The sequence below is a fragment of the Electrona antarctica genome (genome assembly GCF_951216825.1).
Source record: "Electrona antarctica genome assembly, chromosome: 10".
Lineage (NCBI taxonomy): Eukaryota > Metazoa > Chordata > Actinopteri > Myctophiformes > Myctophidae > Electrona > Electrona antarctica.
In genome coordinates, this window is record NC_136791.1 from 47586896 (window position 1) to 47600986 (window position 14091).

Here is a 14091-nt window from a genome sequence, read left to right on the forward strand (position 1 = left end):
AAGAACCACTGATATAGAAACATGAGGTTTTTCCAGAAAAAAAAGACATTTAAAAAATCGACGTCAGGCCTAAATGGGTTAAACTGGCCATGTTCCAGTTTCACTAAACTACTCAAATGTGGACCGTGCACAAAATGTGATTGTTTGAATGAACCTATCTTTTGTGAGTGATTAGAATAACAGCATATCCTATAGCTAGGGCAAGCATATACAGTACTTTTTTTTCTCTACTTCGAGGTATAAGGATATGAGAAACTAATACCGAAATAGCCAGGAATTGCTGCAGCAGTAAAAGGAATATTTCCCTTGATAGCAGATTGTGATTTGAGAGAATTTCTAATATTGTGCTCCTGTCACAATCAATTTCCAATTACCATAAATCATTGCTCCGTATAGTGGGGAGTCATTTGGAGTTTCTGCCTATTTTCTCACTCTAATATAAAGAATGAATTGAGCATTTATATAACTGTTTGGGGGTTATATCTTTCATCCCGTAAGAAACAATCAAAAAAGACAGAAGGATAAAAAGGCAACACTGGCAACACTGTATATCTGAGAGATATAAAAAAAATATATACAATAAAATAAAAAAACATGCTGACAATTTATTTGTCACTTTCCTTTAGCATGGTTAGAAGTTCAGTGTGCCCCCCCCCCCCCCCCCGTCCCCCATGCCCCCTTTTTCCCCCACTACTCTCTGAGTTAGAACTTCACTTCTTCAATGTGACTTCCTCCATCAACGGTGGGCATGAGAGGGGAAACAGGTTAACCCGTTTTGACCCGAGATCAGATTCTAAAAATGTCTTCTACATCCTGACAGTTTTCTGAAAAAGCTACGTTTCCATGTCAGTCGTTCTTCGACTTTACAAAAATAGCAGACCTACAAGCTCGTAGCGCGCCACTCGGTGGCGCGCTATGAGCTTGTAGATCTGCTATTTTTCAACAGCTAAAGCATAACATAATGCTAACACCAAAAGGGGTTTCCCGCCCAAAACGGGTTAACCACAAGCTCTAATTGAAAGGAATCATAGCAATCTGGCGGGGGGGCGTAATGGTGTGGTGCACATAGAAGGAGAGAAAAACTCGGAACTCATGCCTCCATCCTGTGAAGCGTGATGGCGCTCATCCCGACTCGATCGGCTGTCACTTTTGACACCGGCTGTCAGAGTTCTCCTTCACCGATCATGGGTAACATCGCGGGTCGGAGGATGAAATAGAAAGGGGCCATGGACCAGTCCAATATTTTCCTCTAGCCTTATAGCCGCGGATACTTAACTCATTCTGGACGGGAACCCCTTTTTGGTGTTAGCATTATGTTATGCTTTAGCTATTGAAAACTAGCAGATCTACAAGCTCGTAGCGCGCCACCGAGTGGCGCGCTACGAGCTTGTAGGTCTGCTAATTTTTGAAAAATCGAAGAACGACTGACATAGTTCTTGTGGCTTTCGCCTTTATTTTATATTTTTTATGAAGGGACAGACAGTAGGCTGACAGGAAATGGGGAGAGAGATGGGGGGGAAGACATGCAGTAAAGGCCGTCGGGATCGGGAGTCGAACCCGCGGCACACTGCCAGACTGGATTACCAGCCAAGGTGCCTGGACCGCTGAGCCACGACCCAGGCCAAAACTGTAATTTTCAAACAGACATTTTTAGAATCTGATCTCAGGTCAAAATGGGTTAACTCAGAGACGTCAAAGACTCAAGAGAGCATGAAAAAAGCCTAAAATGACTGTCTAAAAAGGAGGGGGGGAGGGGGGGGGAAATACAGCATGTCTCTATGAATGTCAAGATCCTGATGCTCTCTCAGCCAAAGGCTGTGATACAATTGTAAAGCCACTATGCTCAATGTGGGCCCGTTCAACCATTTGAAGATCATTCGGGATGCCTATCTGGACGCGGCGGCCCTAAAGTCGAGAGCTTTCGAGGATGCTGAGCTATAACGAGTTTGCTTTTTTTATTTCCATCCTTGTTGTTGTTGCGCTACTGTTATTTCGTAAAGGAAACATCCGGGGGCCAGATTAACCCATTTTGACCCTGAGATCAGATTCTAAAAAATATCTTCTACATCCTGACAGTTTTCCGAAAAAGCCATGTTTCTATGTCAGTCGTTCTTCGATTTTTCAAAAATAGCAGACCTACAAGCTTAGCTCGTAGCGCGCCGCTCGTAGCGCGCCACTCGGTGGCGCGCTATGAGCTTGTAGATCTGCTATTTTTTCAATAGCTAAAGCATAACATAATGCTAACACCAAAAGGGGGTTCCCGCCCAAAATGGATTAACAGCTCTCCGGATAACCAACAACTCTTATTAGCGAGTGTCCACTGAACGAGGCCACACGACGCTCGATCCAATACATAAAGGTGGTGGTAAAATACTGCAGAGTAGGCAACAATGCACACAACAATTAGGCCCTTCTTCTCCCTACTGGCTAACCACGCGAGTCAGTGAAGGCATGTATTACCGCAGCCTTAAGCCATTTTGGGCGGGAACCCCTTTTGGTGTTTTAAGCATTATGTTATGCTTTAGCTGTTGAAAAATCACACCTGTGTGAACTGAGTGGTGTAAGGTCTTATACAGACTGATCAGCAGTGGTCTGACGTAATGTCTGACGTAATAAAATCATAGCAACCGTGCTCATTTTATTTGGTACGGACAGACACGGGTACATAGCTTTTTTTGGTACGAACAGACACGGGTACAAAGCCAGTTGTTGGAGTGGTTTACACCACTCAAAAATAGCAGATCTACAAGCTCATAGCGCGGCACCGAGTGCCGCGCTATGAACTTGTAGGTCTGCTATTTTTTGAAAAATCGTGAAAATGCGGCACAAAAAACCTTGAATATATATTCTTTCAGAGCGAACATTTTGAACTCGAATCTTTGCTTCTGGAGGGGTTCCCGGAACAACATATTTTCAGATGGGGGGTCGTCGGCGGCCAAATACAGATAATTTTCAGCGTCCTTGACATGAAATATCGAGCACCACTGATAAAGAAACACGGGTATTTCAGAAAACTGTTAGAAGACTTTTTTTTTTTTTTTTTTACGTCAGGCCTAAACGGGTTAACTCTTGCTCCATTATGTAGTGTATCCACACCTCGACGCAGCAATGTGTATCTACAACAGACTACTGAGCAGTTTCAAATAGCATTTTTAGCCCTCTATTCTCAAGTGCACACAGTAAGAGATTCCAATTACCCCGAATGGTAAGGAGCCTAGTGAGGGAGACGTAAAGTACATTAGGGATCCCCTGTAACTGCGGGGACCTTTTAGACTAGAGCCTCGACTGAAGAGGGCCGAGAGAGACTGTGGTGGGGGGGGGGGGGGGGTGCGTTGGGGGGGGGGGACAGTGACCCTGCATGGATAGCCCCTGTCAAAACTTGACCACGTCAAGCACAAAGGCATTATGGGAATCCAGTGTCACCAAGTCCTAATTACTGTCTGTGTTCGGAGCAAATTACTGCCTTGTTCCTCTGATTAGCGAGGAGGCTAATCTTCACCTGTGTACGCCAGCACTGCTGAGGGCCCTTGAGTGTTAGCGCTTCGTCTTCTGTAATTTATTTTTAAATCAGTGCCCGCTCCCAGGAGTTTTGAGTGTTTTGTTGTGAACCGCTTACCATGATCCCCACCGCCGCCCCCTCACCCCTAAATCCTTGACTAAATCCTTGTTTGGTGCCGCAGGAAGATAAGCAAGAACAACACTTGGGCATAATTGACTCGTACTCCTCTTCCAAGATGTCAGAGCGGCATCATCTTCTCTCCGCATAGCCCATATTGCCTTTTTAGTATGTTACACACTGTATACCCTGCTGTGCGGGGAAGATACAGGAATCCAATCAAGTTCCCAAAAAACAAACCGGCGTCGCCCTTTGTGCCGGGAAACTTCTCGGGTCGACAGCGGGGCAAAAAACATACATGGCAGCTACTTTTAACCCGCTTTGACCTGAGATCAGATTCTAAAAATGTCTTCTACATCCTGACAGTTTTCTGAAAAAGCTATGTTTCTATGTCAGTCTTTCTTCGATTTAAAAAAAATAGCAGACCTACAAGCTCGTAGCGCGCCACTCGGTGGCGCGCTATGAGCTTGTAGATCTGCTATTTTTCAATAGCTAAAGCATAACATAATGCTAACACCAAAAGGGGTTCCCACCCAAAATGGGTTAAGTCACATCTCCAGCACATACAGCCTCCCTCTCAGGCAAACCGGCGCCACCGTCATACCGAGGAGGTTTCCATTTTAGGAAATCACACGGCGTTCGCAAAGATTTTTCCATCCGATTGACAAGTGAATGTCAGAATGCCTCGCCTTGCGTAGGGGGGGGAGGGCGGTTTACAGGTAGCGTGTTATACACAGGTGTTGGTTTACACAGGAAATGGCACAGGCAGCCTGATTGGAGGCCTGTCCCGGGAGACGAGAGGCATAAATGCAGAGCGCAGATGGGTCCAGGCTGGGAGGCCGGGGCCAGTGGGAGCAGCACCTTAACCCATTTGGGGCGGGAACCCCTTTTGGTGTTTCAAGCATTATGTTATGCTTTAGCTATTGAAAAATAGCAGATCTACAAGCTCATAGCGCGCCACCGAGTGGCGTGCTACGAGCTTGTAGGTCTGCTATTTTTTGAAAAGTCGTGAAAATGTGGCACAAATCTTTGAATATATATTCTTTCATCTTTTCTGTAAAGGTTTCGTAGTGTAATGTTTTTATTCTTTTCTTGTCTAGTTTTGTTTCATTTGTTGTCTTAATGGTATGATTATGATTATGATTATGATTATGATTATTCTCAGTTATTCCCTTAAACTGAAACTGAAAAAGCAATAACATTTTAAATCATAAAAAAAGAATATATATTCTTTCAGAGCGAACGTTTTTAAACTCAAATCTTTGCTTCTGAGGGGTTCCTGGACCAACATATTTTCAGATGGTGGTCGGTGGCCCAATTACATATAATTTTTGGGGTCCTTGACATGAAATATTGAGAACCACTGATACATGAGGTATTCCAGTTATGATTTAGAAGAAATTTTTTAAATTCCGACGTCAGGCCTACATGGGTTAATGAATTCGCAGCTGAGTACTGTACTTCACAATGTGAGAAAAACACAATTCTAAAGGCAGCCGCTTTTTTTTAACGACAATATCAAAAATGAATCTGAATATCATTACACATTTTCACAATGAATCATTTATAAATACATTTCTAAAAAGGGACCGGGGTCAGCTAGAGCAGAAAGTCTTCACCACCTACTTTATTACGGTTGAATTGTGATCGAGCGGATCTCAATTTATATTACACGTCGCCGTGTTTTTTGTTTTGTATTTGTTTTTTCCCTCAATCCTAAGCTTATTAGTTGGGTACATAATTGTTAAAGAGATTTCAAAATTGAGCATATCCATCCAAACTAATTTAATCCATTGAGACCTGGAACGCATCCATGTCACGTTAGCGTTTAACCACATTAACCATTAACCCATTTTGGGGCGGGAACCCCTTTTGGTGTTTTAAACATTGTTATAATTTAGCTATTGAAAAATAGCAGATCTACAAGCTCATAGCGCGCCACCGAGTGGCGCGCTATGAACTTGTAGGTCTGCTATTTTTGAAAAATCGTTAAAATGTGCCTCAAATCTTTCCGAAAATTGTCATGATTTAGAAAACTTTTTTTTTTAAATTTCGACGTCAGGCCTGAATGGGTTAAATTATGTATTCTAATCATCTAAAGCATGTGTGAAAGAGAGATGGATAGAGAGAGAGAGAGAGAGAGAGAGAGAGAGAGAGAGAGAGAGAGAGAGAGAGAGAGAGAGAGAAGGGGGTGGGGTGGCGGCGGCGGTGCAGAGAGATGGAGAGCCCAAACAGAGACACAGAAGTACCCAAAGTTGTTGATATGGTCCAAGGTGTGCGGCGCACATCAAATAACCCATTCAGGCCTGACGTCGAAATTTAAAAAAAAAAGTTTTCTAAATCATGACAATTTTCGGAAAGATTTGAGGCACATTTTAACGATTTTTCAAAAATAGCAGACCTACAAGTTCATAGCGCGCCACTCGGTGGCGCGCTATGAGCTTGTGGATCTGCTATTTTTCAATAGCTAAATTATAACAATGTTTAAAACACCAAAAGGGGTTCCCGCCCCAAAATGGGTTAATGGTTAATGTGGTTAAACGCTAACGTGACATGGATGCGTTCCAGGTCTCAATGGGATAAACAGCCCCCCGCACAGGAAACACATTTAGAATACTGTGTTATTCAGCGTGAACCAGGACATTGATTCACACACAGCGCCACGTGAGTGTGAGAAAAACGATAAATGCATCACCTCAGATATTTCACACCAGTGTCGGTAGTGTGTAAAAGCTGTTGTGACAGCTTGGGTATTAGCCCCTTTTGAGCGGGAACCCCTTTTGGTGGTGGTTATACATAACATTATGTTATAATTTAGCTATTGAAAAATAGCAGATCTACAAGCTCATAGCGCGGCACCGAGTGCCGCGCTATGAACTTGTAGGTCTGCTATTTTTTGGAAATTTGTGAAAATGTGCCTCGAATCTTTGAATATATATTGTTAGAGACTTACAGAGTGAACATTTTAACTCATATCTTTGCTTCTGGGGAGGTCCCTGGAAGAACATATTTTCAGATGGGGGGGCGGAGGCATATTACATATCATTTTTGGGGTTCTTGACATGAAATATTGAGCACCACTTATACAGAAACATAATGTGCCTCAAATCTTTCAGAAAATTGTCATGATTTAGAACATGATTTTTTTTTTTATTTCGACGTCAGGCCTGAATGGGTTAGGGCTGGATAGATGGAAAATGGCTGGCCGCATATGAATGCCAATGTGACTGGGAGGGGGGGGGGGGGTGGGTGACGGGTTCGACACAAAAAAACACACTCCACCTCAGAACAATTAGGCGGTTCTCAGGCACATCCAGTGTTGTCGGTGATAATGGAAAGCTGTGAGGATAACTGGTGATAAATAGACTTTAACACCCTCCTCCTTAAGAGCTATGCAGTTCCCCCTCACATGCTTAACTAATCATGACCATGGCCAGCAAATTCATACAAAAGACTAATTACTGTTGTACTTCACTTCAATCTCAACAGCCCTCTTATATAAGGACTTGGGGGTTCTCCTTGCCTCCTTTCTCCTCCTGATGGGTATTTTCTTTTTTTAAATTACAAGTAGGGCCCGATGCTAGACAAAAGCGTTTAAAAATCGGTGATTGCTTTCATCCGCTTTAATTACATTCAGAAATGGCATTTCTGCCACATAATACACCCCTATTGTTTCAGAATTATCTGGGCTTGGAGAGTAAAATCTACAATATTTGACGATGCTCCCCGAGTTTAAATCGCCCTCTTGAAATTGAAATATGCAGCCGAAATACAAAATATAAAAGCCAGCCCTTTGCTTGCCTGATATACTGGAAGCTTCTTTGGCTTTCTGCAGAATGCTATTATTATGCATATCCAGGTAGAAAGTTAATTAACCCAAAGCTTAACCCATTTAGGCCTGACCTCGAAATTTAAAAAAAAATCTTCTAAATCCAAGTTTTCTGAAATAAATATTTTCACAAATTTTCAAAAATAGCAGACCTACAAGCTCGTAGCGCGCCACTCGGTGGCGCGCTATGAGCTTGTAGATCTGCTATTTTTCAATAGCTAAATTATAACATAATGTTTAAAACACCAAAAGGGGTTCCCGCCCAGAATGGGTTAAGCTAATTATGGTAGCAGAATGCTATCAACCAAACGCTTTCAGTCAGACAGCTGTCCGGAATTTCATTTGCTAATCATTTGTCTTTTGCTGGAACATATGGTACGTTTCCCCGCTATCACAGGAACAACAAACAGATGAAAATCATTAACTAAAAACAATGTGCAATGTGAAAAATCACAAGACACAGATTTATAAGGCTTTGTGTCAGAGGGAGAAGAAAAAAAAAGGCGGATTTATGGCTTGGGAAATATAATGATAATTTTTTTTGGTTTGAGCCACTTAGGATTTTCAGCAGATCACGTGACCCTGTGTGTGCTGGGAATTCAGATACAGAAATATATTGTTTATATCTATATGCAAATGAGACAGAATGTTTATTGTTTATCTGTGTATTATTAATTAGAATTTTCTATAGAAGCAAAAAAAGCAAAGAGCTTATTCTTAACAGTTAGTGGCTCCTGGCATATTTAGTGTCTGTATTTCTCACTGTTTGTTTTTGTGTGTTGTTGTTAAAAAGCAGAAATCCCTTACCCCCCGAATTAAATCAATTATTTTTCTTGAAAAATGCCTCGTGCATTATTTTTGTTCCACTTCATAAAAACACATCATACCAGCTGTTAAAGAGTGATTGATATCGGCATTGCCTCGCGACATTATCTAGCAATAAAGGCTACTCAGGTTCTAATGCAACATGTCACACCCGGGCTCCTGTAGTACATTTCTATTGAGGACCTCACAAGCTAAATTGCTTTTCTCCGGCTCCCCCACATCTCAAGCAAGCTTGACAGACAAATTGATCAAAGCATTGTAAAATAATATGCCCACAAAAAAATGTCTCGGGGCAGAAGTCCAGCCCCCTTTTTTTCCATTTTTCACCCTAATAAAAAAAGTGCCCTATGTTTTCCTCTCGTATTATATGTCTGTATACTCTTGTGTGAAAGAGGGCGAGAAGCATCATATTTCAGATAATAGTAATCTCCTGTAAACAAAATGCGTATCATTTTTCTGCGGAACGCTATGACCATGCTAAACTAAGGGGCGGGGGGGATGGTGGGGGGGTGGTGGCTGGTTAACAGGGAGCTGCTGTGTAAGGCCCCAACAGGGGTTGTTGAGATGTAATGAATTTGTTCATCTGATAGTGCCTTTAGGGCTGTCGTTAGACTGGCGGAGGAGGTTGATTTCAGGGAAAATGTTCCTAAGATCAGTTAGGAAGCAAAAGGGGCTTGAGACGTTTCTATTAGAAAGAGCTGACGGTCATGGTGTGTAAGCAATGCTTCAAGTGCGTTTATGTAGCTATAATGGCATTTATCAATAACTATCTATCAATGTCGCCGGTGCTTTTGTTGCTACTCGCGCTGCTCGACGGCAACCAATTGTGAACGTGGCAGGCAAGGCAGGCAGGCAGGGCGCAGATTCAGTCATGAAAAGCTTCCAGGCTTCGACTCCTTTTCAGACACATTGGTGACTTCCTTTGGTGGTGATGTGCATGAACCTTAACCATTTCCGTTATCCAAAATATGTTGTCAGGGACCATTTATCATACTGACTAGCTAAGCCTGCATCATACCACATCCAAAGCTAGAAAGAGCCTTGTTTAGTATGTCATAAATAAATCAATGGAAATGGCTGACCTGAACTATTACTGGCATAGGCCGGCTTTTGTGAGATCTACATGTAAAGCCGCTAGCAAAGATAAGCCCATATTTTCTTTGCCTGTCTTAATGCCTGTTTACATTGTGTAACTTACTCCAGAGCTGGCTATTGCTTCTTTTGCTATCCTGTGACTGTAATATTATATTCAACTGGTCACGATAAAAATCAAAATATTTGGTTTAGTGGTGTTGAGCTCACACGTTTGAGAACATACAGGGGAGCGATGTAATCGGAACTACACTTATGACCGACATAGCAAACGATATTAAACTGAGAAATGATCTACTGATGCGAATCATTAGATTAATTTGCATATTCCTACTGAACCTGAACACACAAATTAAACCCTGTTCAGGAAGAGAGGGAGAAAGGTGCTCGCACATGGTTGCAGGACATCTTCCATAATCAAAATTCCATATTATTAATTTCCTCACTTCAACTCATTAACAACAAGTGGAATGTTTTTCACTGCTTGATGAATTTTAGGAAATAGCAGAGACAGTCGAGAAGGAAAACACATGTTGAGGTATAATGTACAAGACCATTAATGGGTTTCCATAAATTAGAATTTTTTTGCCATACATTTTCAAAAGGATGACTTCCTATCTGGGCGGCGGCGTTTGGAAACCCAGTTTAATTTCCCAAACCAATCAAGTTTATCAAATGTGAATCTGTGATACATGGATATTTAATTTCAATCTAATCAAAACTAATCTGTAGATGTAGAGTGTAGACCTGGAAATGGGAATTTGTTGGGGGGGAAAAAAAGAAATAAGTCCTTACTGATGCTGATGCTTTAATCAGTTGGAATCACTTCACTGAGACAGATGACATTCTAGGGATGTTTATGGATGGAAAGGGCCAAGACTTTAATGGGATATTTCTGTTTTGAATGTAGGCTGACACCCAAGAACAACTGTACTGTACAGGACTCGAAAGGAACATAAATAAGCAGGAAGTAGCATGCCGTGCCCCCCCTTGACCTTTAATGACCCCACAGGCTGTGGCTCTAATCAACTCCCTCGTGGGTAATAAACAGTTATTTTTATTTATGTTTTCTGAAATTTCAAATATACTGCGGGAAGAATCACAACCACATGCCATCACAAATCTAATTTCGAGTCCAACTATATATTCTAGGAGCCCCTCATATTTCTTGCGCCTGCTCATATTTGCCCAACTTTCTCCGAGGATATTTCTTGTGGGATCTACAAACATGCCCTGCTTGCGATGAGGAATGGCGGCACTCCATCACGGGTAGTGGATTCTGTCTTGCCTGTAAATTTCACACCTTTTGTTTATCACGTCACCGGCACACACACACACCGGGCTGTTGTACAGTACCTTTCAGCAGGTGCGACATCCATTAGGATCTGGATGGTGTGCACACCATTCTCACATGCGCTCACTCGGATCCTCCCCAGGGGGCTGAGCAATGAGATGGTCTTCTGAGTGCACGGTCTCTCCCCCCGCTTCTTCATCTCGCCCGCCCTGCTAAGAGACCACAAATTACACCGTGCTCATTGACATATTCATGTGGTAACTTTCAGCATTTCCCACACTTATTTGCATCGCATGATCTATTGAAAAGCTAGTGGGCCGCCAACACGTGATGAGTTACATATTTGAACACCTAGCCCCCTGAACAATGTCATGATTTGACTTGATCCCTACATTACTATCTAATATTTATTTCGTGCATGGGAAAGAATACGCCTATCTAACCAATAAATCGCCCATTTTTCCCTCCTTTCTGTTCTATATATCACATAAATGAGAAAAACAATGCAGTCTGTTCCCTTGTCTGGTGGGGGATTCCCCAGATAGCTCGACATTATTTTCAATCCGTCATTTTTGGTTGATGGCCGGGATGTTTTTCTAGCATTAAATTTGTTCCTTAGGGTGCAACTCCGATGGGATTCTGGTTTCCAGCCCTAACAACAGCAAAAACGTGCAGCTTTTCTGACGACTGAGATGGATACTGGCAATAACCAGACAGCAGTTTCTTTTTTATTTTTACTTTGAGGGAAGGAGAGATGATTGACTATGTTATATGTGAGTTTTTGAGAGATGGAGGTTATAATAAATAAAGGTCACACTGATTGTAAAGGTTCCTACCAAGGAATCACTCCTTCTGAAACTCCTCTGACCTGAAAACTAGCTGTCCACACCGACATTAACTCTCACATTTTAAAGGCCCAGTCACGTGTTTTGTTTTTCCTTTGGCCATTTTGAATATTGATGTCCATAACGATTCATCATCAGCATTTTCTGTCGGAAAATTACATTTATAATGACCGGTTATGTATCTGTCGAAAAAGGATTTCTGCAATTTAGCAAAATCTCAGAACGGGTTTAGGCTACTGTTTAAGTTCAGAATCAACACAAACATTTAGGCTACATTTAAAGCTTTGAGGTGTCACACACTATACTACCACTCTCAATGGCTCTACTATTATAGAGAAAGTGAAATAAATAAAATAAAAAGTCTAGGAATATATTAAGCAAACACTGGATGTTTTAATACAATGTTTATATATTTCATAGACGTTGGCAATGTAATGATTAATTTACAATGGATTTAATTTGAAACCACACACCACCAGACATGTGGTTACAGTATGGGCAGATCATTGTGCAGTCACAGATGTAACATGAATGTGCAGTACAAGCTCCCATTGTATTTTTTTAATGGATTCATTTGACTTGATTGTCAATTAAGCCAAACCTTACCAAAATGGTAGCCTGTGCTGCAGTGAGTGTACACCATGGTGGACAATAAACAACACTGTAATATAATAATGGAGTTTGGGAATAATAATGGCCTTTCATTTTTTTTACATTAATATTCTGAAAATAATCATCTGTGTTAAATGTTCATGGTCGGGTGGATATCCTCAGTGAGTGTTTAGCACAGCACACATTAAACATGTATGTTTATTGAGTTGCCTATCATTGCACACAAATCCAGAGCAGAATTTGTTGTAGGCTACTACAGTACACACGGCTCAATACACAAGCAACCCGTGTGGAAAAGAGGCGATTTCAAAACAGTACAGCATGAGCACATGTCATTTACTGTATCGCTTTTATGGTAGATAAGAATCTTTCAACGAGACAGCATCAGGCGGTCACTTCAACTGGAATTGGAAAGGTATGGATGGAGACTAGAGTTGGGCTTTGGCGTTACTTTCTTTGGGAATCAATAATCCACGTGCTGCTATCCCCGGTGTTTTGAGACGTCATCATAATTCCATTATGTATAATGAAAATGTTCAATTCATGGTAAAACTAGACTTTGCGAACTCTTAAACTCTTTGACGACAGGTTATTTCAAACCAAACTACCAAAGAAATGTTTCATAAATCACCCCTTAGCATAAATACACGGTGTGTATAAGCCTGCTTCATGTCATGTGTGTATGCAGGTTCCCTGCTTGCATACCTACCTCTGAACGCTTTTATGTACGTGTTATTAAACGTATAATGTATTTAAACCGTTTTCGGAGCGGTTATCTTACATGCAGTGCCTTGCGGTCGATGCTGCTTTTCCTCTCTGCAAATTGCAAAACAATGAGGGCTGAATCTCTGTTCCTGTTTCTCCCGACAACGTGGTTGAGGCGGCCAATCAGAAGACGCAACGGCGGAGTGCTGCTCGCTGATTGGTTCGACAAAGTGTTCTCTCCCCCTGGTGTTCTGCCTCTTACTGTGGTTCAGGGAATGGTCCTGGAGTCCAGGGAGGTAAATTGAACATAAATACTACTTAAAATCTATTTTTCTCATAAAGGAGACCACTGTGAGAAATACGTAGGCATATACATTTAGATCATAAAGTAAAGGCAGCTATCCAAGTGTCCATATATGTAGGCCAGGGTACTAACTAACAGTCAGGCAGCTAAGGTATACCCCAGCTGGGGTTACATATTTTTAGAGCTTCTTGGTCAGTAGCCTATAATAATAATAATATAATTCACAACAAACATAACTAATAGCTTTTATGTATGTGAATTCCAACATAAGTGAAGAAGTAAAGACATTGTGCCAAGAACAGACATGTGTAAATGTGCGATAGGCTGTAATCTAATGCAGCTATACACTGTTACTTTACTATTAAAGCTTTGTACATTGATAATTAATTAATTACTATTCTATTGTCCTTGTAGTCCTTAAGTAGCAAGGTCAATAAAAAAACAACAGCATTGCTCTTTAGCATAGGCCTGGTTTATACGTATATAAATCACTAGTGATTTATAAGGAAGTAAAAATAATTCTACATTATTTTGAAAATAGCTGATATACAAGTTCACAGCGTGTGACAGGGCAACACATTGTGAGCTTGTAGATACTACTATTTTCAAAACATTTAAAAAAAAAAAAATGTTTGTAGGTATTAATACATATTCCCCAAATTGGAACACCAGGTTAAAAAGTGGTTAAAGGTGTTCTTCTGAGGCTGTTGTCATTTGATTTCTGGGACAGTCAGGACTAGTAGTGGAAAACAGATTCTAGCTAAATGTAGTTGCATCCATTATATGTTAGGTTACTTTAGAAGTTTGTGTTGTGACCTCTGTTTTATTTTTACTTCCATGGCACCTTCAACTGTTCTGCATGCCTCCATTTGGAAAAGTGTATAGGCCTACATCACATCATGGGCCTGTGGCCCACACCCCGTCTCCGTGTGGAGGGTGGAAAGCAGGGAAAAAAAACGCCACCCCTGC

At 41.4% G+C, this 14091-nt stretch overlaps 1 protein-coding gene across 2 annotated transcripts in view; it reads right to left on the reverse strand.

The window, feature by feature from the left end:
- LOC306931279 (methylated-DNA--protein-cysteine methyltransferase-like) overlaps positions 1 to 12953 on the reverse strand; it is a 28696-nt gene extending 15743 nt beyond the window's left edge. Inside the window, exons 1-2 of one of the 2 annotated variants that reach the window (XM_079512581.1) lie at positions 12895 to 12953; positions 10719 to 10865 (exon numbers count right to left, since the gene is read on the reverse strand). In XM_079512581.1, the coding sequence (XP_079368707.1) occupies positions 10719 to 10865; positions 12895 to 12896 (149 nt within the window). In that variant the 5' untranslated portion in view covers positions 12897 to 12953. Of the gene's footprint in view, positions 1 to 10718; positions 10866 to 12894 lie in introns of those variants that run through there. The other variant, XM_079512582.1, reaches the window with a different exon arrangement.
- Positions 12954 to 14091: the final 1138 nt, after the last annotated feature.